We start from the raw sequence: 27,762 nt of genomic DNA, 5'->3' as shown, positions 1-27,762 counted from the left end.
ACAGAGCCATCCAAGTAGGCCTCTTTTCTGCCTTCCAGCCACACTTGCTTTTTTGCAAAGCTGCAGGCGGCAGTTCCTACATGCTGCCCGTGGCTGACCCGGAAGCCTTCCCTCTGACATCTTAGAAAAGGTTTCTGGGTCAGCTGCGAGCAATATGTAGGAACCGCTGCCTTCCAGCCGCACTTGCTTCTTCACAAAGCTGCGGGCAGTGAAGGAGGCGGGTCTTAGAGTGAGGTAACACCTGCGGGAGCCCCGAAAGGGGTGCCTACATCCCTGCTGAAGATCCCCGTGGATTCTGCGGGATTCCCGTCGGCCCCGCTCCCGTGCAGCTCTTTAATCCTGACTTCTCTGGTTCTCTGCTCAACCCACACACGCACACAGCCATCCCTTATACACCTCCAACAAGAAGAGACCAGATACTCTTGAAATCTTTATTTCTTTTTGTAGATGACCAAAAGAATGTAGCTTTTTGAGGATCTCCCCCCTCAAAAAAAATTCTATTAAAAAAAAAAAAAAAATAAGTCAAGAGTCCATCTGTGCAACTTAAGGAACAAGATGCAAACATTTATTAAAGACATGAATATAGGTTCTACCCCCCCCCCCCACCACCACCTCCCTCCAAGATATTCTTGCAGAGAAATGTCCATTCTTTCCCCATAGGGGAACAAACTTTTCACTCTGAAAAAAAGTTCTAGGTTTCATTGTAATGTACTTAAAAAAAAAAAACGTCTCCCTTTAACCACTCTTTGGAGTGGCAGCGTGTGACATCAGCACAGGTCTGCGTTGCCTGCAGGCGCACAGCAATGACATCACCCGTCGCTGGGGAAACAGTTGCCAAGCTCTACAAACTGAGCCAGAGGCCTACGTAGTTATCTATACCAAATAAATATCACACCTGTTTTCATGGCCCTGATATTTATGTGCTTGCATTGAGAGGGGCAGAGCAGCTAGATGTAAAAGCAGAAGGCACTTTTAAATTATGGAAAGAGAGGATGTTTAAACATTCACACAAGAATTATGTACAAAAGTAGATAAAAAACCCAAAAGTTCCTTCATTATATTCTGTACATCATTAAAAAAAAAAAAAAAGCACAAGACATTGAAAGTCTCTTCTCCTGCAGTCCGCGGCTGCTGGTTCCCACTGCCTGTGGTGGGCTGTGCTCCTCCAACCCCCCCTTGTTAGAGGTGCGTCAAGGGTGCCGTCCCGTTCAGGCCCAAGTTCTGATAATGAGGTTGAGGGGTGTGGTAAGCCCGCTGGCCGGCAGGCTCTGCCACGTCCCCTCCCGCCAGCCCGTACATAGTCATCATGTCGCGGAACTCGCCCTGGAAGCCACCGGCTCCTCCGACCCCCCCGGTTGCTCTGTGATGTGCCACCGAGGAGCCAGGGGACAGCGACCCACTTTCCTGCTTCACCATAGGGAGAATCGTGGGGGAGTGCTGGGAAGGGGAGCTGTACGACAGGCTGCTGCAGTGAAGAGAAAAAAAAAAACAACAACAAAAAAAAACATGTCATTATTAAAGCAAAACTGGGTCAATGTTTAAGCCGTTAGTCTACTTTAAAAGGAAAATTAGGTGATAAGTTCTTACCACCTTATTTTCCATTTTATTTATTAACCTATAACAGTGATTGCATCTCTAAAAACAAAACACAAACTATGACACTGCGTCTGTTGCTTCATGCTTTTTATTTTTTTCATTTTAAGACTGTAAAGTAGTTTATTCAAGTATCTTAAAGTTGCAAACCCTACAAACTATGGTCATCAGATTTTTAGTGGATTCGTGTAGAACGGATCAGACCTCTCCATTATTTCATTTCCACTGGCTTCCCTGGGGGTCAGCAGGGATGTAGGCACCTCTTTCGGGGCTCCCGCAGGTGTTACCTCACTCTAAGACCCGCCTCCTTCACTGCCCGCAGCTTTGTGAAGAAGCAAGTGCGGCTGGAAGGCAGAAAAGAGGCCTACTTGGATGGCTCTGTGGGAGGGGGCACAAACTTGGGACATAAGATGGAGAGAGGGAGGGAGAGAAAGATGCTGAGGTGAGGGAGGAAATAAGAAAGGGAGAATTGTCGGTCATGGGTGTGAGAGGGAAAGATGGCGCACATGGGGGAGAGAGAGAGAGGGGGGAGGGAATTGTTGGATGTGGCAGTAGAGGGGGTAGGAGAGATGCATTCTGTATCCCTCTCTCTCTTTCCCCCCATTTCCTTTGCAGCAAGAGAAGGAATGAGAAAGTGGACAGTGAAAGGGCAACATTGCACTTGGGGGTGGGGGGAGAGAAAAGATGAAATGCTGTGGAGAAAGAAATCAGTGAAGATGCTGTATAATGGAAGGGAGGGAAGAGAAACGCTGGACCATGAGTTTTATGACGAGCTATCATTATGCCTTTCGTAAACAGCTGAAGATTTAGTTCAACAGTACTACGGATCATAAGCAAACATGCTTATGGCAATTTTTAATATACCTGTATTTTATATCAGGACAGAAGATTTGACTGAAAGTGTTATGTGTAATTTTTTCTACTGATTGTAAACTGTTAATCTGATAAGCAGTTTACAACAACTAAGGTTATTACACTGTGTCCAAACAGTATATGAAATAAAAATAGGACCAATCCAATCCAATGGACAGCAAGTGCTTGAAGAAGAATTTGCAGAAGACAGGAAAGCAAAAAACCAAACAAACCAGAAAAGAGAAACTGGAACCAACTTGATGGGAAAAAAAAAAAAAATCTCCAGACATCAAAGGTGAAAAAAAGAATTTATTGACGGACATACATTAGCTTTGGGAAATGTATGTAGCAGATGGCTTCATTGCGCTCAACCGAAAAGGATATGCATTCCTGGTTTTATTTCACCAGTGTTGGAAGTTCTTGCTGTAGCTGTAGGGATTCCCCCAAGCACCGTCAGCTGAGGACCTCCTCCAAAGGTGGCCAGAACTCCCTTCTACCAAGTGGCAGCATCCTTGAGCCACTGAGGTGCCAGCGTCTGTGGCTTAGCCACAGCTTGGTACAAGAGATTTTGGGCCACCTTCAGAGGAAGTCTTCAGCAGACACAATACTGACATTAGAGGCTCTGGCAGAGACCCATTTACAAAGTATGCTTCCCAATTACTATTTCTAAATTGAAAAAGTGTCTTTACAAATAAGCAAATGGGTCTCTACCACAGCCTCTAATTCAGTAGCATAATTAAATCAAATAACTACTTCTGAAGTTCATGGGGGGACAAGCGAGGACGAAAGATTACTGTGGAGATGGGCGGGAACAGATTCAATTCCAGTAGGGATGGGTTTGATTTCTGTCCCCGCTCGGTCTCCTAGTCAGGATTCAAATCCCACTTGTCCTGATAACATTAACATCGTACTTATAAACCGCATAACCAAAAGTTCAACGCGGTTAACAAAAAGATTAAAAATAACATAACCTAGGGATCATTTAACTTAATTCGCCAGATAAGTCACTTCACCGTCAGGTAAACTTTAGATCAGGGGTGTCAAAGTCCCTCCTTGAAGGCCGCAATCCAGTCAGGTTTTCAGGATTTCCCCAATGAATATGCATGAGATCTATTAGCATACAATGAAAGGAGTCGGGCCGCATCGAGGCGGAGGAAGATATCTTCTTTTTCAAGGGTCCCACGACAACAAGAGGGCATCCGTTGAAAATCAGGGGCGGGAAACTACGAGGTGACACCAGGAAATTCTTTTTCACTGAAAGAGTGGTTGATCGCTGGAATAGTCTTCCACTACAGGTGATTGAGGCCAGCAGCGTGCCTGATTTTAAGGCCAAATGGGATCGGCACATGGGATCTATTTACAGGGCAAAGGTAGGGGAGGGACATTAAGGTGGGCAGACTAGATGGGCCGTGGGCCCTTATCTGCCGTCTATCTCTATGTTTCTATGTTTCTATGTTTCTATGAGTGCATGCAAATAGATCTCAATGCATATTCATTGGGGAAATCCTGAAAACCCGACTGGATTGAGGCCCTCGAGGAGAGACTTTGACACTCCTGCTTTAGATCCTAGATAGGGAAATAACTCGTGCACTTGACCGTGCCTCACCTCAAGCTCGGATTTAGAAAAGATGAGTTGCTCAGGCCCAGTCCTGCCTCTACTAGGATTGGAAGGGGTTCCACCATCTACTTCCCATGGAGAGGGGATATGGGCTCTCTGGAAGCTGTGAATGAGTGTCCAGGACTGGTGATACTGTTGGACATTGAAGACTAATTGTAGATGGCTACTGTGGGAAGCTAGGGTTGGAGGGATGCGGAGATTTTGGGGGGGGGGGGGTTACAATGGAACTATGTTCTGTTTCCTAGTTTATATACTGTTGTGATTTATGTTTTCGTAGTTAATAAAAATCATTTAAACATAAGACTAATTGTAGAGCAAAACCAAGGAAAATAAACCTCACAAGGGGGTGATGGAACTGTACACACCAACCAGAGATACATGAATGAATATTTATTAAAATATTAAAAAATGAACAGAACAGTCTCTATTATCTGTATGTGTTGTAGATCCGACACGGTCTGTTTCAGCATTGGAGCCTGCCTCAGGGGTACAAGAGACATCCAGTATGATATTGCTCTTATAACATCAATGATTGCTTATCACAGTGGGTCGGGAACAAACCTAGAACCCTCCAAGGGAATGTTAGGAAGTGTTTCCGAGTCTAATCTAATCTAAACCTTAGGTTTGTATACCGCATCATCTCTACATTCTAAGCGGTTTGTGACGTTGGGAAGGGGGTTGCGGGTATGGAGGGGGGCCTGAGCTCAGAGGTAGAGGATGACATGGGGACAAATTTTTCCCCATCACCGCGGGAACTCATTTTCCCGTCCCGGCGAGTCCATTCCTGCAAGCTCCGTCCTCATCTGCACAAAAGCCTCAAACCCTTTAAAATTATAAGTAACAACATTCTAGAGCTCAGACTGTGATGTCATAATGCCTCATTCCACCAATGCCTAAGCTCCGTCCTCATCCGCACAAGCCTCAAACCCTTTAAAATCCTAAGTAGCAACATTCTAGAGCTCAGATTGTGATGTCATAATGTCTCATTCCACCAATGCCTAAGCTCCGTCCTCATCTGCCTCAAACCCTTTAAAATCCTAAGTAGCAACATTCTAGAGCTCAGACTGTGATGTCATACTGCCTCATTCCACCAATGCCTAAGCTCCGTCCTCCCCTGCACAAGCCTCAAATACTTAAAAAAATCATAAGTGTTCGAGGCTTGTGCGGTTAAGGCAGAGCTTACAGGAACGGGGCGGGGACAGTGACAAAACCCGCGGGGACGGGGGGCGGGGAGATTGAGTTCCTGCGGTGATGGGGACAAATTTGTCCCCGTGTCATTTCTCTACTCAGAGGGAGCCAAAGCCCTCAAGGGCTCCATGGCTAAGCCACTGTGTGCTACACATTGTATTCTGTAGGCTGTACATGCAGTGGCGTAGTGGGGGTTGGAGGCGCCCCACTCCCACATCATAAGCGTCATGGGGGGTGGGAGAACTACTAGCAAATCATGCAAATGTGAAAACACAAGATATACATTCCTCCCTCCATATTTGCGGTTTTAGTATTTGTGGATTTGGTGACGCGCATTTTTGAGGCCCGGAACCCCCCTGGTGAATCGTTCCGTCCCCGACCTCCCCAGACCTTACCGGGAGTGATCTTCCTACATGGACAAGCAGCCGGGCAGCGATCAAAGTTGCAGGAGGAGGGTTCTTCCCTCTGCACAGGTTGGACAGAGCCCAATCAGCCAATCTGTTGGACTACCGCTACCATTTACAGCACGCTTTTAGAAAAGACTTGAGGCGGTCCAGAGGAGGGCGACGAAAATGATAGGAGGCTTGCGCCAGAAGACGTATGAGGAGAGACTGGAAGCCCTGAATATGTAAACCCTAGAGGAAAGGAGAGACAGGGGAGATATGATTCAGACGTTCAAATACTTGAAGGGTATTAACGTAGAACAAAATCTTTTCCAGAGAAAGGAAAATGGTAAAACCAGAGGACATAATTTGAGGTTGAGGGGTGGTAGGTTCAGGGGCAATGTTGGGAAATTCTACTTTACGGAGAGGGTGGTGGATGCCTGGAATGCGCTCCCGAGAGAGGTGGTGGAGAGTAAAACTGTGACTGAGTTCAAAGAAGCGTGGGATGAACACAGAAGATTTAGAATCAGAAAATAATATTAAAGATTGAACTAGGCCAGTTACTGGGCAGACTTGCACGGTCTATGTCTGTGTATGGCCGTTTGGTAGGGGAGGGCTTCAATGGCTGGGAGGGTGTAGATGGGCTGGAGTAGGTCTTAACAGAGATTTCGGCAGTTGGAACCCAAGCACAGTACCGGGTAAAGCTTTGGATTCTTGCCCAGAAATAGCTAAGAAGAAAAAAACTTAAAAAAAAAAAAAATTTAAATTGAATCAGGTTGGGCAGACTGGATGGACCATTCGGGTCTTTATCTGCCGTCATCTACTATGTTACTATGTTACTACGATTCTAAAGCTACTCGGAGCTCCCAACACTTTAACAATGCCGATATACCCACCACATTCACCCAGCTACCTCCGTGATATGAACATTATCGCACTAATCTCGTCACCCCTCTAATAATATTCTTACCCACGGACCTTACCTGGTGGTCTTGCGGTGACTCGGGGCAGAAGCAATCTTCCTACGCTCCTGCCCCCGTGCAGATCCCTCCTCCAAAATGGCTGCCGCGAGGTCCCGTTGTAGTCTCGAGAGACCACGGAAACTCCCGGCAGCCATTAGGGATGATGGGTCTGCACGGGACAGGAGCGTAGGAAGATCGAGGTAAGGTCCGGGACCCAGGAGGGAGGCGGGGGCGGCTCAGAGTCAGCCCAAAAGTTATTTACGAATTTTCCATATTCGCAGGCCGGCTCTGCTCCTAACCCCCCACAAATACGGAGGGAGGAGTGTATATGTTTTTATTGGTACCCCCGAACCAGACTTTTTTTTTTTTTTAAACTTCCACCTCTCATGCAATCAGCAGCCCCAGACTTGCTGATATGTAAATGCTTTTAACCACACACAGTTCAATGCCACCAGCGCCTCCAGACCTGCCGGCAATTCTGGAGCGCTAAAACTTTGCGCTTCATTTTGTGCATCGTCCGGCGTGCTCATTTTAATATTAATTAGCTGGCTGAACTACATTGCCACAGTATTCTCGGAAGCTGTTAAGAAGCACAAAACCATTTTGCGCATTAGAAGCTAAAATGCTTGGACGCTAAACTGATTAGAACTGGTTTAGCGTCGAACGTTAAAAGCACGGTAAGTTTTGAACATCGGGACCTCTGTCTATTTGCTGCCATTTATACATGGAAACACCAGTTTTCTGTTCTCTGATACACACAAGTGGCATGTGAATTCAGGTGATCTGTTCTAGGCTTGCCCCTTAAAAAGCCAATTTGCAAGCATTAAAAAGTTCAGACTAGAGAATGACACGGGGACATATTTTTCTCTGTTCTGTGGAAACTTATATTCATGTCCCGGTGAATTCTTTTCCTGTCCCTGCCCCATTCCTGCAAGCTCCGTCCTCATCTGCACAAGCCTCAAACCCTTTCGAATCCTAAGTAGCAACATTCTAGAGCTCAGATTGTGATGTCATAATGCCTCATTCCACCAATGCCTAAGCTCCGTCCTTGCTTTAAAATCCTAAGTAGCACCATTCTAGGGCTCAGATTGTGATGTCATAATGCCTCATTCCACCAATGCCTAAGCTCCGTCCTTGCTTTAAAATCCTAAGTAGCACCATTCTAGAACTCAGATTGTGATGTCATAATGCCTCATTCCACCAATGCCTAAGCTCCGTCCTTGCTTTAAAATCCTAAGTAGCACCATTCTAGGGCTCAGATTGTAATGTCATAATGCCTCATTCCACCAATGCCTAAGCTCCGTCCTTGCTTTAAAATCCTAAGTAGCAACATTCTAGAGCTCAGATTGTGATGTCATAATGCCTCATTCCACCAATGACTAAGCTCCGTCCTCATCTTCACAAGCCTCAAACACTTTCAAATCATAAGTGTTTGAGGCTTGTGCAGTTAAGGCAGAGCTTACAGGAATGGGGCAGGGGCAGTGCCAGGGCCAAAACTCACAGGGACGGGACGTGGAAATTGAGTTCCTATGGGGACGGGTCCCCGTGTCATTCTCTAGTTCAGGCCATGTTAAATGATTTGCATTAATGCATGTATGAAACTAAAAGGTCTGAAGATCATAAAAGGAGAAATGTTTCCCCGTGACTAACCCTGGCTGAGGCTCCCTGGTTAAAAGAGCGCATGCATGCTTAAAATAAAAAAAAGGAGTCCCTGTGGAAGTGTCCAGGTTGGGATGCAGGAGGAACCAGCCAGCTTGTATTCATTTCCAGCCGCGTATGTGCGATCTTCATTTGCCCACACAAAGAGCAACTACATGGCCGGCTTTTAGTTTCACTAATTTGCACTTCTGTCCGCGTGATTCCCCTTTTGGGAGCCGAGTGAAGTGCCAGTGGGCCTAAGTGTCCAGGTACATTGCACAGGGACCATTCCAAACTGCCTCTAATAGGATTGGAAAGGGTTCCACCGCCTCCCCCTCCCCCATCAGTCCTAGCCCCCATGGAGAGGGGGGATATGGGCTCGCTGGAAGCTGTGAATGAGTGTCCAGGACCGGTTCTTCAGGTTTCCAGGAGCCTGTTCCATGTGGACACCTGCTGGGCCTGGGCCTTCCTGCTCAGGCTTGTCAGGAAGGGGGAAGCAGAGGGCAGGATGTGCCAAGAATCTTCAGCCCTCATTCACACATCCTCTAAACACATTTATCCAACAACCAGTGGCAAATTGCTTTATACCGCATCAGGCCGCAGTGCCCACAGGGAGCCCTAGGCCTGTCGGGTTGCTGTCCTCTCCTGCCACACTGCCAGGCCTCATCCTCCCTTGCCCTCTATTTCTGCCTTAATTTTTCAGCTTTCAGTCCAACTTTCTGAATAAGACTCAAAGCCTCAAGTAGAAGTACCCCCCCCCCCCCCCCAAAAGAGCACCTGAAGCAATGGGAGAGTGATATACATTTTATGAAGGGACAAAAAGGTATTTCTGCTAATTAGAAGTCTAGCATCCTATATCATTAGTACCAATTTCAAGGCCCATCGAACTCATAATATAATTGCTCTTGTCTGTGGTTTAAAGCAGGCCCTTAGGAGGAGAAAAAGGTATTCGTGAAAAGTTTCATGACCCTCCTGGAAAAAAAAAATAGGAGAAAAGTGTGGGGGGGGAGGGGGGAGTTGGAAATAAATGCCGAATTTCTGGGGACAGAGTGCAGTGGGGTTGTAGGTTATTTCTCTGGCCCATTCCGTTCCCCATAACCCACTCGACAGTCTCCCCTCCCTCCACCTTCACAAGGTTTTAAACTGGAGAGCTCTGGTCCTGTTCCGTCTCCCCCCCCCCCTTTCTTTAGCCAGTGTCCACGGAGAGACATCGCTGCCAGTGATTGGGCCTGCATGGAAGGGTTAAAGTGCACACGGAAAAGTGTCCTGAAGAGACCTGCGTGGAATGGTCCGGAAAGATGGCATCAGGAAGCAGCCCAAGAAAGAATCGGGACTGTGAAAAATTAAGCCCAGCTGTGTGACACTTGGACATCAGAGCAATTCAGAGACTTGATCTACTCGGCCTCCAGCCACCTCCTTAACACTGGATCAACTTGACACTAAAAATTATTTGCCGGACAGTTTCTCAGAGAATTTTTCACCATTATTTTCATTCGATTAAGTCTTCTTTCTGCCCCTATTACCCGGTAGCCAGTATGTGTGACCTTCCACACACCATTTAACATCCCTGAAGTCAAACTTGGTGTCCCCTGTTCATAAACTCTGGTGGTGGGGGTAGGGGTGGCTCTACAAAGACCTATGATTTAGGGCAGGAATGGGCAACCACTGTCTGAGGGCCACAAGTTTAAGATTTCCATAATGAATATGCACGAGCTATGTACATGCACTGCTCCCATTGTATGCAAATAGATCTCATCCATATTCGTTGCGGAAAATCTGACTGAGCTGTGGCCCCCAACGACTGGTGGCCCAACCCTGATTATGAATATGATTTTTTTTTTCTGAGTAGTCTAGCACCATGGACAGCGAGAGTGGGATGATCAGGGTCAGGGAAGGAGTGGGGGAGGTGGGTATTTTTAAGAGACCTTTGCCCTCCCCCTTGGGCTTGGTGGATTGAAAAAAAACCTGTCAATGTACCTCACTCCTGTCCTGCGGTACCCCTGCTACTCCGGTAGAGATTTCCCCAAACAGCCCAACCAAATCTTCATTCTTGCCCTGCACTCTCTGCTGTTCTAGATCAGAGACCCGCCCCCCCCCCCATTCAGTCACACATCTCTCTACCAAATGTACCTCACTCCTGCTCTTCTATTCCACCCGCCCGCCTCTGCCATTTCACCTCACTCCTGCCATGCAGTACCCCTGATATTCTAGTACTGAGACACACATGCACACAGAGCTCAGCCAAATGCACCTTATTCCTGCCTTGCAGTACCTCCATTCTTCCAGTACCGAGAGAGCCCCTCAAACACACAACTCTGCTAGCTCACCTCACTCGTGCCCTAGAGACCCCCTTCGTTCAGAGCTCTGCCAATACCTCTTACCCCTGCCATTCACACCCCATCCTATGAATACAGTCACCTTGCACTGCATCACCCCCTGCTGTTTCGGTAAAGAGATCCCCTTCCCAAACACAGATCTACCAGTATATCCCATGTCATTCCCTGTTATTCCAGCACAGACTTCTTCACTCTCAACCATAGCTCTTCCAGTAGTACTCACTCCTACCATGTAGTACCACCTTGCTGTTTCAGCACAGAACACCCCCCCCCCTCCAAACACATACATACTCATTCCTGCCTTGTAGCACCCCCCCTATTTCAGCGTGGAGACTCCCACCCCTACACACACAGCTACAGTTCTCCTCACTCCTTGCCCTAAAGCACCCTAGCCAGTATCCAAAAGTACTAGACTAGTCTGATTAAGAGTTGCATTTTTCTGTGAAGAACTTGAAAACAAGTACATAAAAATTCCCATACCGGGACAGACCGAAGGTCCAACAACGGCCCATCCAAGTCACAAATACCTGGCAGAAAGCCAAATAGCAGCAACATTCCAGAGCTGAGATTGTGATGTCATAATGCCTCGTTCCACCAATGCCTAAGAGCCAACCTCATCAGTGATGTCACAATAGCTTGGTTGTCCTATACTTGGCTCACATAAGAACATAAGAGCTGCCATACTGGGACAGACCAAAGGTTCATCAAGCCCAGTATCCTGTTTCCAACAGTGGCCAACTCAAGTCCCAAGTACCTAGTTAAATCCCAAGTAGTAAAACAGATTTTATGCTGCTTATCCTAGGAATAAGCAGTGGATTTTCCCAAGCCATCTCAATCATGGCCTATGGACTTCTCTTTTAGGAAATTGTCCAAGCCTTTTTAAAACCCTGCTAAGCTAACTGATTTCACCACATTCTCCTAGAACACAAAGAATTTGGGTTTTCTAGGGAGACTTGGTGGCTAGTCCAAAGTTTTCAATTTACTGTACATGCTTTGCTGGATTCTTTTTGCCTTTGGGTCTATAAATTTTACCCTGTCCCCTCCCCCCATTTAGCTTTGTTTTACCTTAACTAGTCAGGGAATATAAAATCCTAGCTACACCTTAACCCACAGTTGATGTCCATACTTACTCTGCAGTAGTATATGCAAGTTTATATAAATACTGATGCCCCAGATTGTAGCAATTCCAATGTAAATCTGTGGCATATCACCACAGGAAAATACCACACCAATAAATGAGCTGAACCTGTCAGAATACACCAAACACCCCAGGAGAGATCCCAGGGAAGGAAGACAGCAGCAATGTCTCTGTCCAAACCGATAACCACAGGAAACCATCCTCATGCCATTCTTTAAGGAGAGAGGGAAGAATCAGAGTATGAACGGGCCCAGCCACTGACCCTCAAGCCTTGCATTAAAGAATGCTGGTGTAGGACTAAGGTTGAGACAGACACTAAAGAATGACATTGGATGGTTAGAACATAAGACCATAAGAGTTGCCATAGTAGGACAGACTGAAGGTCCATCAAACCCAGTATCCTGTTTCCAAGAGTGGCCAACCCAGGTCCCAAGTATCTGGCAGAAACCCAAATAGCAGCAACATTCCAGAGCTGAGATTGTGATGTCATAATGCCTCATTCCACCAATGCCTAAGAGCCAAACTCATCAGTGATGTCACAATAGCTTGACTGTCCTACACTTGGCTCACATAAGAACATAAGAATTGCTGTACTGGGGCAAACTGAAGGTCCATCAAACCCAGTATCCTGTTTCCAAGAGTGGCCAACCCAGGTCCCAAGTATCTGGCAGAAACCCAAATAGTAGCAACATTCCAGAGCTGAGATTGTGATGTCATAATGTCTCATTCCACCAATGCCTAAGAGTCAACCTCATCAGTGATGTCACAATAGCTTGATTGTCCTATACTTGGCTCACATAAGAACATAAGAGCTGCCATACTGGGACAGACCAAAGGTCCATCAAGCCCAGTATCCTGTTTCCACAGTGGCCAATCCAGGTCTCATATACCTGGCAGAAACCCAAATAGTAGCAACATTCCGGAACCCCAAAAGAGTAGCAACACTCCAATGTTACTGATCCAGGGCAAGCAGTGGCTTCCCCCATATCTGTCTCAATAACAGACTATGGACTTTTTCTCCAGGAAATTGTCCAAACATTTTTTTAAATCTAGCTACACTAACTGCCGTTAGCACATCTTCTGTCAAGAAGTTCCAGAGCTTAACTATTCTTTAAGTGAACAAATATTTCCGCCTATTTGTTTTAAAAGGTATTTCCATGTAACTTCATTGACTGTCCCCCTAGTCTTTATGATTTTTGAAAGAGGAAAAAAAAAAGGGTTAACTTTTACCCATTCTACACCTTTGGGATTTTGTAGACCTCAATCAAATCTCCCCTCAGCCATCTCTTTTCCAAACTGAAGTGCCCTAACTTCTTTAGCCTTTCCTCACACAAGAGGAGTGCCATCTCCTTTATCATTTTGGCCATCCTCCCCTGAACCGTTTTAATTCTGCTATATCTTTTGAGATATGGGGGCCAGAACGGAGCACAACGCTCAAAGGGAGTGTGTGGTGCAGTGGTTAGAGTTCCAGCCTCAGCACCCTGGGGTTGTGGGTTCAAATCCCCATTGCCCCAGGTACGTTAGAGTGGGAGCCCACCGGGACAGTAAGGGAAAAATGCTTGTAATCCACATAGAATTGTAGGATATGTGGATATAAATAATATTCTTGGTCTTATTTACCATTCCTTTCCTAATAATTCCTGGCATCCTGTTTGCTTTATTTGGCAACCACCATGCATTGGGTGGAAAGTTTCAGCATATTGGCTATGATACCTAGATCTTTTTTCTTGGGTGCTTACCTCTAAGGTGGACCTTAGCGTCTGGTACCTTATTCAGGTTCGTCCTCACGATGTGCATCACTTATCCATTTGACCGCATTAAATTTAAATCTGCCTGTTGGCTACCCAGTCTTCTAATTGGCGAAGAACTTTTTAGAGTTTAGTATCATCCGAAAATTTAATTACCTCACTTGCCCTATCAATTTCCAGATCATTTATAAATAGGAAGGGGGGGGTGCCGAAAAGTTCTCTGCCCAGCCAAGAAGAGAAGGACGTGGATATAGTTTAATCAACGATATGAACATTTAAAAAAAAAAAAAAAAAAACCCCATAGAATTTTGTTTCTACAGATTGGCATTTAAAAAAATAAGCTACTCTAGCTACAGTGGCAAAATAACGCTCAGAATTTAGAAAGTTGGTTGGTTGGGCTGAGAACTTTGTAGCGTTCTCTCGTACGTTGACTAGCGGGGGTTATTCCCCCTCCCCCGTTGAGAGAAATGGCCATTTAGCCCCACCCTCTATTTTTCCGTCCAATAACTAATTCCTAATCCAGAACGGAACATTATGCCCCGATGCATCCCTCCGTTGAAAAGTGGCAACCTCTCACCTGCTGACGAGATACGGAACAGTTTCTTGTACCTGTATTATGAATGTCACCAGCCAGGATTTAGGGTGCGCTAGTGTTTTTAGCGCAGGCAGGAAATTAGCGTGCAGTAAGACAAACTGTGAAATCAGCAGGTTAGGGAGACTTTCACCTCAGTGGCTTCGGGTTTTAACCAACTGGGTGCTGAAAAAAAAACTCCTTTCACCCCTCACATAGTGAAAAATAAATGTTTTCCTTTGGTATTACAGGGTGACAGGGGCATACAAAGGCCCGACTGTATTTTTTTTCATCAGACAAATCAATCACCATCGCTGGAGTGGGACCAACACAGTAGCGGGCGTCAAGAAGGAAACAGAAAATGTGCGATAACATTTCATGATTTGGGGCAAGGGAAGTCAACCCCCAGATGTCTCAATGTGTCCTCCTTTTTCTGGAGTCGAGACAGAAACATGTGGGAACCCACAAGATGCTTCCACACGGGGATCTTTATTGACGTGGCTTTATATCTTTGGGGGAGGGGGGGGGACGACTTTGTGTCGCTTTTTCCTGGCGGAACGCCTTCTGGAGCCATTTGGTACGGGAAACAAATCGATTCACCTGATGCCCACAGACACAACCAATGGCAGTACAGCTTTAAAAATATTTAATGACATCACAATGTGTTCTGACTCAAACTCCACCCTTAAAAATATTTAATGACATCACAGTGTGTTCTGACTCAAACTCCAATAGAACTAGCCCGTTTGCCTATGAGAAATTTTTTTTTAAAAAACCTATAAAATAGGATTCTACGGTAAGGTCTCCTTTTACTGAGCAGACGTTAGTTCTAGTCACGTAGCCCGCGGTAATTTCCTGCCTGCGCTAAAAACGCTAGCGCACCTTAGTAAAAGTGTGTGAGCATTGTGGGAAGTTAGGGGGGGTAGCAGAGTGCTTTACTACCTGTAGCAGAAATCTGAATGAAATCCGACGAATGGCTCATCATTAAGAGGGGGATAGGCAAGTTAACAAAACCCCACAACCAAATCATGCCGAAATCTCCGTGCTTTCCCCTCCATGCAGTCACACCACAAAGAAAACCGAAAGAAGTTTCAAGGTCGGAGACTCAAAGCAAGACAGACTCCTTTCCCTGATTTGGGGGTTCCTCCGCTTCCGTTATAGTTGATCAGATTTAGGATGATATAAAGGAAGTAGAATCGGAGCCAGAGGACGACCCGAAGAATTCAAAGGCAGACCTTCTGGGTAGCCCTAAAGGCTTTGAGAACATCCCCCCCCCCCCCACCACCACACATAAAGTTCAGGAATTCTAAATCCAGGAGATATTTCACATTTTTAAAAAATATATTTTATGAAATTTTGCAAAATAAATCATTTCAAATCGTGTCACTTGTTAACACTGATATTAAAATATTTTCACATTTGTCATTCAAAAATAAATTATATATATTTGTTTTTGTTGTTTCAAGAAAAGAAAGCATTTGGAAGGCTCTATTCTCTCTCTCTTTCTTGCAATGTCTTATTTCTCCCTTACTTTGGTGGGGGAAGTTTCTGGGTTTGGATTTTTTACATAAAGGGAATGCACATGTTCCCTTCAATAAAAAGTGATTATTATTTATATTAACCGCTTTTTTTTTTAACCCCCCAAGGAACTTTTTTCAGAAGTTTTTCTGCTAAGGAATGACAAATGCCAAAATATTAACCACTTTAACTGCAAAGGAACTTTTCAGAACTTTTGAAGGAAACATGTGCGTTCCCTTTTTTTTGGGTAAAAATGCAAACCCAGAAATTTCCCCCACCAAAGTAAGGGAGAAATAAGACATTGCAAGATATGCATGGAGGGAGAAGAGAGAAAGAATATAACCAGGATTAGGATGTTTGTTTTTTAAATTCCTTTTAAGAGCTCCATTCTCATTTCATACGTACATACAGCCTTCTCTAGTTAAAAAAAAAAGAAGAGCCTAAAGCAGTAATCCCTTCATTTCTCCCCATTTCTGTATGTACCGAAATGATCACCTGAGGTCACTAAGGTGAATGAACGGTAAGTACCCGATGTGATGTGGCAGGAAAACCCCCAAACACTTGAGTGTTATCTAATTTCTTGTTTTTATATATATAATTTCTGAAGACCTGATGAATAAGTTGATCATGCAAAATACAGTCGAATGGATATCGGGATGGGGGGGGGGGGGGTACTCCGGAAAAAGAGGGTGAAGGATCTGAAGAGAGATATTCTGGATTCAAGGGAAGAAACACAAATCCCACAATCGGTTCCTTATTAGTTAAATATGGGGTGGGGGGATTCTTAGCACAGAGATACTTGGGAGGGTTACAGTGGATCCTCTGTAGAGGTGGAGGGTGGGGAAAATAAGTGGGATAAGTACAGAGAAAGCTCAGCAGGGAAGGAAAGTTTTGGGGGTCGTGCTACCGGTTAATTAGGGTCACTGCAGGAAGGACGAGAAAGAGTGGAGGGGCCTAAAGAGTCAACTTTTCAATCTATCATAATGTAACTGGGGGCAGCGTCAAAGGGAACAGCGTGGGGTTTTGAACCCACAACCTCAGGGTGCTGAAACTCTAACCACTGCACCACACTAGGCTAAACTCATAAGTCTAAGATTTAAGCCTTGGTGAATAGTTTAAGATAAACCCCGTTTAATTAAATGGATAAAGTTCTTTGTCCGATGTCACATGTCTATGCCGAGCATGCCCTAGTATCAGAAACTAACCCCCATATCAGAAAGAATCCCCCCCCACTCCTCCCAGAAACAGCATGTAAAGAGCATTATGAATCCCAACAATTAAGAAACAGGGAGCCTGACCTGTAGGAGTTCGATGCACTCATGTAGCTCTGCGAAGGGGTCAGCCCTGGGGGATACTGCAGTCCTGACAGGTCGTAGCGATGGAGAGGTTGCTGGTACCCGAGCACCTCGCTCTGTATGGGGGCGTAGCCACCGGGGGGGCTCCAGCTGTAACTGTCCATGTGCGGGCTGCCCCCGGGGCCCGGGCTCAGCATGGCCCCAGCGCCCACCAGTGGGTACTTGCCAACTGGCTCCTTCTTGGCCGTGGGCTTGGTCTTGCGGCGGGGCTTGTACTTGTAGTCGGGGTAATCCTTCATGTGCATGGCCCTCAGCCTTTTGGCCTCATCGATGAATGGCCGCTTCTCAGCCTCGCTCAACAGCTTCCACTCGGCCCCCAGCCGCTTGCTGATCTCCGAGTTGTGCATCTTGGGGTTCTCTTGAGCCATCTTCCGCCTCTGGCTGCTGGACCAGACCATGAAAGCATTCATGGGTCTCTTGACCTTGTCCATGGGGTCCACCGCCGGGCTGCTTTCACAGGGCCGGCTCTTCTCCCCAACCCCTGGGGGCAGCCCTGAGCTGTGCTGGGGCATCTGGAGTTTCAGCTGCTGGTCCATTACTGCGTACATCTTGGTGAGCCTCAAATGCCCAATCAGTCAACCCAAGACCCCCCCCCCAACCCCCAACCAACAAAGCCCAAACTCAAGAGCTTGGACAGTGGCTGGCTCTGGTTTCTCTTATTCAGCTTTCTTCTGGGAGGTGCTGCTGAGCTGGAGCCTGACTGAGGACTCAAGTAGCTAAGTTTGCACAACTTCAATCCTTAATGTCTCCAGTGACAGAACAGATACAGGAAGATCAGCTCTGGGTATGGTGGTTTTAAGGATTAGGGCTCCAATCAACTGGTCCTCATGCTAATTGGGAACCTCCTCCCTCCACTCCCCCACTTCCACCCCACCCCTGCATTCCAGGGAAGAAGGTGTGGTCTACCAACCAGTCCCTTGAGTGTTTTTAAAGAGACATTGCTGAAGAATTGAACTTTTTGAGAAAGTCTGAACCATCAGGTGCCAGTTATTGGGGGGGGGGGGGGGGAGGGAAGAGCCCCCAATATTTCATTTTTTATAAAATATTTTACCACTACTATTTCTGGAGCGAGACTAGACATACGCAGCGTTGTACATCACAACACAGAAGAGCCAGTCCCTGCTCAAAAGAGCTTATAATCTTTCTAGGCAAGAAAGCGCATCAGTACACTCTGCTCAGGTAGGAGAATTACAGGTTGGGAATTTTAGAGACAGTTCTGTTTTCCCCCAGTGAAACTGCTAATTGAGAAGGGTGGTCCATATGCACTCGGGATGGATTGCTCCTGTACCCTAAAACTCCCACAGCCTAAACACCATGCATGAAAAATTGAAGAGAGATCTCAGGAAACAGCACCCTAATACACTCAAAGTCTCTCTGGAGCACACAGAAGTGAAGCGACCACGAGGAAAGCAGACAGAGTCACTTCTGTCTGAATACAGTACAAACACCTGAAGACAGACTTCCGCAAAAACAATATTATGTCTACGAAATGGACTTCTGAAGAGATAGTTTGGGGAGGAGGTGGGGAGGGGAGACCAGCACCCTAAGTGTTCCAAAAGTCTGAACACAATACAATGAGGTGAAAACAGACCCCCCCCCCCCCCCAGAGGAGGAGACAGCAGTACCAGAAGACACCCAAAACCTGAATACAGCACAAACAACCGAACCATAACTTGAACACAGCACGACAGCTGAAGGCAGACTTTGGGGAGAGAGATAGCAGCACCCACAGCCACCAGGCTGATATTCCTGGGGAATTCTGTGCAGAGATTTAAAAAAAAAAAAATTATGCACAATATTTTAAATCTATGTAAAATTCCGGATACTATGGGACACTTTTACTTAGCACACACTAACAGCATTAGCATGCATTAAATACTAAGAAACCGGAGGGCTAGGACTTCGATGGGAAGATAGGACTCATCAGGAAGCCAAGATGGCATGGGGGCCCCTTCTGGTGATTTAGACAGGTCATGACCTGTATGGGCCGCCGCGGGAGCGGACTGCTGGGCTAGATGGACCTATGGTCTGACCCGGCGGAGGCACTGCTTATGTTCTTATGTTCTATGTTAAAAATGTCCAAAAAATGTCATGTTGGCCCTTGGTTGTCCTAATCGCCGGGACGTCCAATTTTCAAAGGCATTTTTCTGGACGCCTAGCAAGGCATTTTGCCCGCTGTACATCCAGAGTTCCAGGGGGCCCTGTTGGCAGGCGTGTTATGGGCGTGCTCAATTTGGATGTCTTGCGGCGATAATTAAACCTTTCCTAAGATGTCCTGGACGGAACTTGGTCTAGGTCATGCCTAGGTTGTCCCAACTAGGATCCCAGTTTCGGCATCCGTAGACGCCTTCATCAGGGGACGAGCGAACACTGCCATTAACGAGGGACAGCAAAAAAACCCGGCAGGAGTAACCGTCAAAACGCAATGAAAATGCCTGTGCAGGCAAATTAATGACTCCTTATTGCGTTATTTTGATAAATATAGGGCTCCTTTTCCTTTTTCCTTTCATGGCGTGCTTTGTGCCTGCACAGACGTTTTTATTGCGTTTTGACTGTTACTCCTGCCGGTTTTTGCTGTCCCTCATTCACGGCAGGAGTACTGGGATCCTAGTTGGGACAATCTAAGCATGACCTAGACCAGGGGTAGGCAGTGAGAGCCGGAGCCAGGTCAGGTTTTCAGGATATCCACCATGAATATGTACGAGATGGATTTGCATGCACTGCCTCCTTGAGATGCAAATCTTATCTCATGCATATTTATTGTGGATATCCTGAAAACCTGACCTGGCTCCAGCTCTCGAGGACCGGAATTGCCTAGCCCTGACATAGACTCAGTAAACATCCATACCAAGATGGACATTATACCATAGACTTTGTCTATTTTTATGACACTCTCATTGTTGACTCAATAAAGGATTTCCATGGTTGACATTCAGACATCTCTTTTGCAAAATTCTTCTTTTCCTTTCTTGTTTGCATATTGGATGGGCTAGTGAACCATTGAGAGGAGGACCCAGGCCCATAAGCCACCCTAACCTCTATTCAAATTTGCACAATCCCACACGAACAACCAGAAACAAAAATATCTTTGCATACCCAAAGATCACAGGCTGCAGATACAAATTAGAGAATGACACTGTGACAAAATTCATCACCGTTCCCGTCCTGGGACCTAATCCTTTCACCCACGGATAACCGCGGGAAATAAACCCATGTCATTTTCTAGTGTCTATTTCATCCTCTGTCCTTCTACACCAGCATTATTCAAAGCAAAGCTTGCAGGTCAGTGGTTGTGGCCATTCATACTCTGATTCTTCCCTCTTTCCTTAAAGAATGACATGAAGATGGTTTCCCGCGGTTATCCGCGGGAACGGGAACGGTGATGAATTTTGTCACCGTGTCATTCTCTAATTACAAATCCTTCCTGGATTGAACCTTCATGTTCCAAGCGAATAGACAGCAAGTCTGGCTGAAAAACTTCCTAAATGAATCCAAATTGACCTACAACGCATTCCGAAAATAAATTAAAACCGCCCTATTCGACAAATTCATTGACTAAAACAGACCACCCTCTCTCACTATGATATTCCCCTCTGTAAACGCTATTTCAATCTCTCAGGAAGCTCCAATTTTCATGTATTCTTTACCCATGGAACTCATAGAACATAGAAACATAGAAATAGACGGCAGATAAGGGCCCACGGCCCATCTAGTCTGCCCACCTTAATGTCCCTCCCCTACCTTTGCCCTGTGAATAGATCCCATGTGCCGATCCCATTTGGCCTTAAAATTAGGCACGCTGCTGGCCTCAATCACCTGTAATGGAAGACTATTCCAGCGATCAACCACTCTTTCAGTGAAAAAGAATTTCCTGGTGTCAACTCCAATTAGTATGTAACTTTTCTATTTTTAGGCTTCTTGTTATTCGCTGTCTGTCCAGCCTTCTTTCAATGTGAACCGCCTCGAAGTCGCTTGACTATGGCGGTATAGAAAAATAAAGTTATTATTATTATTACTACATATATGGTAGAAAGTGTGAGGCCACCAAAACCCTACTATACCGCCATATATGAGGGTTCTTCAAAAAGTTTCTGCACTTTCATATTTTTGTGGGGAAAGGGTTGGGCGGGAGAAGAGGCAAGAAAGAGGCCATGTCGTAGAATGTCATGTGACTAGTCAGTCAGGCAAAACAGGGTGATTATGTGGAAACGTGAAATCATTAATTTGTCTGCACAGAAGTTTTCACTGTGTTTTGACGGTTACTCCTGCCGTTTTTTTTTTGCTGTCCCTCGTTCATGGCAGTGTCCGCTCGTCCCCTGATGAAGGCATCTACGGATGCCGAAACTGAGATCCTAATTGGGACAACCTAGGCATGACCTAGACTAAGTTCCGTCCAGGACATCTTAGGAAAGGTTTAATTATTGCCGCAAGACATCCAAATTGAGCAAGCCCATAACACGCCTGCCAACAGGGCCCCCTGGAACTCTGGATGTACAGTGGGCAAAATGCCTTGCTAGGCGTCCAGAAAAATGCCTTTGAAAATTGGACATCCCGGCGATTAGGACAACCAAGAACCCTACTACTCTTTGGGGTTCTAGAATGTTGCTACTCTTTGAGGTTCTAGAATGCTGCTACTCTTTGGGGTTCTAGAATGCTGCTACTCTTTGAGGTTCTAGAATGTTGCTACTCTTTGAGGTTCTAGAATGCTGCTACTCTTTGGGGTTCTAGAATGCTGCTACTCTTTGGGGTTCTAGAATGTTGCTACTCTTTGAGGTTCTAGAATGTTGCTACTCTTTGAGGTTCTAGAATGCTGCTACTCTTTGGGGTTCTAGAATGTTGCTACTCTGAGGTTCTAGAATGCTGCTACTCTTTGGGGTTCTAGAATGTTGCTACTCTTTGGGGTTCTAGAATGTTGCTACTCTTTGGGGTTCTAGAATGTTGCTACTCTTTGAGGTTCTAGAATGCTGCTACTCTTTGGGGTTCTAGAATGCTGCTACTCTTTGAGGTTCTAGAATGTTGCTACTCCTTGGGTTTTGGCCAGGTACTAGTGACCTGGATTGGCCACCGTGAGAACGGGCTACTGGGCTTGATGGACCATTGGTCTGACCCAGTAAGGCTAGTCTTATATTCTTCTTCTTTTTTTTTTTTATTCCAGCAATCTAAGAGCAGCTGGCAACGCTGACTTGTTGCAGCAACACAGCAGGTTCGTAATTGTTGCCATAAAGTGAGCATTTGAAAAAAAAAAAAAGGTCATACTTGCATGTTGTAGACTGCCCGTTCCTCCCCCCAGCACACACACCCTGTCTTTGTCCCTATTATCATCTCCCCTAACTCATAACATAACAAATTAATTTCTACAGCGCAGGAACGTCTCAGTTCAACGCCGTTCACAACAATTAAGAGACTGTACAAGCCCAGTGCATTATAATCACATTCAGAAGAATTTGTCAAATGAGTGGGTCTTTAGCATTTTTCTAAAGGAAAGATAGGAGTTGGAGTTTGTTCTCGGGACAGAAAAGGGCTTCCCCCCTCCCTCCACACAGATCCCCTTCCCATCTAATTTCTTTTTCACCCCACAGGATATGCCCCTTTACCCCCATCTCTTCCAGGTTATCTGCCCTCTTCTAACCTATCTCCCCAGCTCATTTTTTTCTCTTTCCACCCTCTGCTGTCCCCGGCTCTCTTCCCTTGCTCCCTGCAGCTCATCTCTCTCTTTCCACCCCATCCCTTCGCCTTCTGTTGTCCGCAGTTCTCCCTCCCCCTACACCACATCCCCTACCCCCTGTCTACAGCTGGCCTCCCCTTTCACACATGTCCTCTTACCCTCTGTTGTTCCCAGCTCTCCTTCTCCCACACCACACGCAAATTCCCTCCCCCCCCCTTCCACCCACCACTCATGTTCCAGTGGTCATATCAAACAGCATTATAGGGTAAGGACATGGATCATCTGATTATGCTTTCTGATTCCTTTGTGGAATTTAGGAGACATTTAAAGACATATTTGCTCGTGAAATACTTAGGCAGCTAACTGGCAAAGATATTGTGGGTTCAAACAATTTTTATTGATGAAAACACAGCAAATACAATACCAGCGAACCCCAAAGGTGCACAGTACAAATAATAATGCATCATATACAATAATAGAACAAGCATATACAATAAAAGAGTAATATCAACCACACTCCCTCCCCTTCCTTCTCTACATAGGGCAAGTGAGATTAATAAGGGTGGAAAGGTTCTCCAAAGCCCTGTACTCTTATGAACCCCAAAAATGTCACACCACCCCTTCCCCCCACCTGAACCACTTATCCTATCTTTGACTAATTGCCAGAACCTTCAATACACCCCATTTCCCCTCCTCAAACCCCCCTCTCCTCCCCCCCAATGATACTCTCCACCCCGCCCCATCAGTACTCACCATTACTCTCCCAACCCAACTAACTAACAAATTAGGACACCCATCTTAAAACCGCACTGCGACCCTTAGGATGTAAGACTTGCAGATAAGGCTCCCATATATTCAAAAACAACATCTTTCGTTTCCTAGATCCTCCAGCATCTCGCGCCTCCCAAATGACCAACTGATGCAATTGGTTCCGCCAATGCCAATATGCCGGAGGGTCCGGAACCATCCAGCACTGAAGAATACAGTTCCTGGCCAGTAAACTCATCTTCTTACACAAAGCTCGATGCCCCCTAGGTAAATGGCCAAAAGCCTCTGGCAAATCCAAGACAAAGTGGTCCGGGGTACTGCGTAAACTGTCTAGATTCTAGATCAGCGGTCTCAAATTCAAACCCTTTGCAGGGCCACATTTTGGATTTGTAGGTACGTGGAGGGCCGCAGAAAAAAATGGTTAATGTCTTATTAAAGAAATGACAATTTTGCATGAGGTAAAACTCTTTATAGTTTATAAATCTTCCCCCCCTCCCCCCGAAGGCCTGCATGTTCCCTTCCCTTCTTTGCAGCATCCTCCAGCTTCTCCCCCGGCCCCCGATTTTAGTTTCAGATAATTACTGCAGCCTGCAGAGAGGATCGCCAGTGCTGTAGCGTTCCTTGCAGGCTGCCATCGGCCTCCGCAGCACATTCCCTCTGCCGCGGTCCCGCCCCTCCTCTGACGTCAGGGGTAGGATCGCGGCAGAGGGAACGTGATGCTGAAGACGATGGCAGCCTGCAAGGAACGCTACGGCACCGGCGATCCTCTCTGCAGGCTGCGGTAATTTGCTGAAACTAAGACCGGGAGGCCAGGGGGGAAGCCGGAGTATGCTGCAAAGAGCGGGAAGCACTAGTACAGACAGTGGGCCACAAAAGAATACCTGAGGGGCCACTTGTGGCTCCCAGGGCGCAAATTTGAGCCCACTGATCTAGATCATTATAGTATTATTTCTAATTATCTGGTTATCTAACTTTTTCTCTTAATTGTAATTGTTTAATTTTTTGTAAACTGCTTAGAACTTTACAGCCCTGCGGTATATAAATTGATCCTCCATCACAATAAATGATATCCCTATTATTTCTGTGTCTGCCACTAAAATCTTGGGTGTTGTAATAGATAATAAATTGACTTACCGCCCACAAATCAGCGCTGTAGTAAAGAACTGTTTCATTAGACTAAGAATGATTTGATCCCTTGCGAACATTCTCTCAATCCTGTCCTGGAGGACCACTAGGCCAATCGGGTTTTCAGGCTAGCCCTAATGAATATGCATGAGAGAGATTTGCATATAATGGAGGTGACAGGCATACAAATCTGCTCCATTAGGGCTATCCTGAAAATCCGATTGGCCTGGTGGTCCTCTAGGACAGGGTTGGGAACCAAAGTTCTAGATCCTCAATCACTCAACATCTTAATACATTCTCTTATCACATCCAAGCTAGATTACTGTAATGCACTGTATAAGGGTTATCTGTCAAAAAGATATCCGTCGCCTACAACTGATACAAAATACTGCCATAAAAATGATTACAAACAGGAAAAAATTTGACCATGCCACTCCTCTATTAAAAACCGCTCACTGACTACCAATTCCACACCGTATCATATATAAAACAGCTGCGCATGCTCAGAGGCCCGCTAAACGTGGCTCTGAGCTCAAGGAGACGAGGTTCGAGGGTTGGGCAGAACAGGGCGGGGCTGGGGGAGGGCCACGTGTCTGGATTTTATAAGCCTAAAATCTCGTATCTCTATCTACGGTGCTCCACCGGCTCTATTGCCATGTCTGTGTGCCAAGGCTGGCCCCTCCCATGTCCAAATGGTCTGTATTTGGACGCTTTCAACTTGGACTGTTATGTGGTTGAAAATGGAGAATACAGTTGGCCGTCCTAAGGTTGGACATCCTGGCAGCCAAAACGTCCAAATAGACGATTTTCAAAAAAAAAACAAAAACAACCCCAACTTTTGGATGTCCATCAGTTTCAAAAATGGCCGTTTCTCCACCTCCCGATTTTGGACGACTTGCAGGAAACATCATCCAAAGTCGGACTTGGACACACTATTGAAAATGGCCCTCCACGTATGTTAGAACACATAAGAACATAAAAAATGCCACTGCTGGGTCAGACCAGTGGTCCATCCTGCCCAGCAGTCCGCTCACGCGGCAGCCCTCAGGTCATAGACCAGTGCTCTAAATGAGTCCAGCCTCACCTGCGTACGTTCCAGTTTAGCAGGAACTTGTCCAACTTTGTCTTGAAACCCTGGAGGGTGTTTTCCCCAATAACAGACTCCGGAAGAGTGTTCCAGTTTTCTATCACTCTCTGGGTGAAGAAGAATTTCCTTACGTTTGCACGGAATCCCCTTTCAACTTTAGAGAGTGCCTTCTTGTTCTCTCTATCTTGGAGAGGGTGAACAACCTGTCTTCGTCTACTTTGTCTTCAATCCCTGGAGGGTGTTTTCCCCTATGACAGATTCCGGAAGAGCGTTCCAGTTTTCTACCACTCTCTGGGTGAAGAAGAACTTCCTTATGTTTGTACGGAATCTATCCCCTTTCAACTTTAGAGAGTGCCCTCCCGTTCTCCCTACCTTGGAGAGGGTGAACAACCTATCTTTATCTACTTTGTCTTGAATCCCTGAAAGGTGTTTTCCCTTATAACAGACTCCGGAAGAGTGTTCCAGTTTTCTATCACTCTCTGGGTGAAGAAGAATTTCCTTACGTTTGTACGGAATCTATCCCCTTTCAACTTTAGAGAGTGCCCTCTCGTTCTCCCTACCGCAAAACTGTCAAGTGGACTATGAAGACAAGAAAAGTACAACAATGTTTATCAAATAATATCAATAAAACCTCTCAGGAATCTTGTGGAAGGTCACAGGTTAACACAGTGGATTATAAACAGGGCCCATAGTTTCTCAGTAATCCTCTGTTGACTGGGGAACTCAGCAGTTATGTTCAAAACCATGAACCATTGAAATGGGACACCACCAAAAAGTCATTTTCAAGAATGTGGTATTGTTCTAGTTGACAAAGACCATGTGGATTAATATGTCCACCAATCGACACTGCCGCTTGTCCAGAGGATCTAAGATGGCCATTGATCAAATATACCTATGTGTATCCCAAAGACCTCAGTTATAGGAAGGACTTTTTAAAATTTCTACCCACGCACAAAAACCCAATACGGGTGAATCAAAGAACAGTGAAACACCATATGCAAAAGATCTCCCCAAAGAAACTTTATAGTGCCAACAAATATTATTGGGCCATTGTCCCGCTCTGTGCATTTTGAGAAGGGGGGGGGGGGGTGTTCCTTGGTAGTCAGTGAATTAAGACTAGTTGAGAGTGTAGATCTAGGATTGAAAATACTTTTCTTTTAAAATATTTTTATTTAGAAAATTTTCAATACAGAAAGTACGACATTCATAAATACAGCCCAATCTGAAAAAGCAAACAATAAGAGAGTCTACTGCGTGGTTCTTCGCGTACGGACCCAGAAAACATACCAATACCCCCCCTCCTCCCCAGCCCCCAACCCACCCCTCCCAAGCACTCCAGTGTCAAAAATTCAGGAGAGCACTTGGGGCTCTATGGGATAAGTTGTCCCAAACAGGAGCCCAAAGAGCCCGGAATCTCCTCCAACGCCCAGGACCTTTGAAAATACTTATAATCGACTACTTGTTGCTGGACAAAATGGCAGCCTGCGTTTCCCTTCAGTGTTAAGCTCATGTACTCTTAGACCTGCAGCCTAACTCAGAACGACAGCGTGGCATCTCAGCTCATTGCACACTGCATGCAAAAGCCAGACTATTGAATTCTCTGCTTGCCTGGCTGAGTGCCACATTCACTTAGCTGCACATTTCAGAGACCTTGGTGAGTACGAGCTTAAGAAGAGAAGAACATAAGACTTGCCACACTAGGATAGATCGAAGGTCCATCAAGTCCAGTATCCTGTTTCCAACAGTGGCCACCCCAGGTCACAAGTACCTGGCAAGATCCCATGGAATAAAACAGATTTTTATGCTGTTTATCCTAGGAATAAGCAGTGGGTTTTCCCAAGTCCATCTTTAATAATGGCTTACGAATTTTTTTTTTCAGGAAATTAGCCCAACCTTTTTTGAACCCTGCTAAGCTAAGTGCTTTCACCACATTCGCTGGCAACGAATTCCAGAGTTTAATTTCATATTGAGTGAAGAAACATTTCCCTCCAGTCTGCTTTAAATTGACTACTTAGTCGTTTCATCGCTTGCTCCCTAGTCCTTGTGAGTATCTGAGCTGGTACAAGTTTCTGGGTGGGAACTACTATTCCATTATAGATATGGATATAGAGACAGACACATGCACACAGGGGGGTGTAAGAGCAGGGAAGACGGCAGAAAAAAGTGTGACAAAATGAGATGATATCTTTTTATTGGACTAATTTAATACATTTTTGA

The 27,762-nt window shown here is 45.7% G+C and overlaps 1 protein-coding gene across 2 annotated transcripts; it reads right to left on the bottom strand.

Moving 5' to 3' along the window:
- Nucleotides 1-695: 695 nt before the first annotated feature.
- On the bottom strand, nt 696-17,635 carry SOX15 (SRY-box transcription factor 15). 2 transcript variants are annotated; one of them, XM_033925163.1, is made up of 2 exons: nt 16,844-17,635; nt 696-1,465 (listed from the first exon to the last, which is right to left on the bottom strand). In XM_033925163.1, the coding sequence occupies exons 1-2, from the start codon at nt 17,446-17,448 to the stop codon at nt 1,180-1,182; spliced, it is 891 nt and encodes a 296-aa protein (XP_033781054.1). In that variant the 5' UTR covers nt 17,449-17,635; the 3' UTR covers nt 696-1,179. The 2 variants fall into 2 exon arrangements, with proteins under 2 accessions (XP_033781054.1, XP_033781055.1); XM_033925164.1 differs by having other exon boundaries at nt 696-1,462.
- Nucleotides 17,636-27,762: the final 10,127 nt, after the last annotated feature.

This window comes from Geotrypetes seraphini, chromosome 16 (genome assembly GCF_902459505.1).
Source record: "Geotrypetes seraphini chromosome 16, aGeoSer1.1, whole genome shotgun sequence".
Taxonomy (NCBI): domain Eukaryota; kingdom Metazoa; phylum Chordata; class Amphibia; order Gymnophiona; family Dermophiidae; genus Geotrypetes; species Geotrypetes seraphini.
This window is presented reverse-complemented; position numbering and strand designations above follow the sequence as displayed.

Coding starts and splice junctions, on each gene's coding strand:
- SOX15 (XM_033925163.1), bottom strand. CDS start 17,448: ATGTACGCAGTAATGGACCAGCAGCTGAAACTCCAGATGCCCCAGCAC. Junction 1,466..16,843: donor AGTGCATCGAACTCCTACAG/GTCAGGCTCCCT, acceptor TCTTCACTGCAG/CAGCCTGTCGTACAGCTCCC.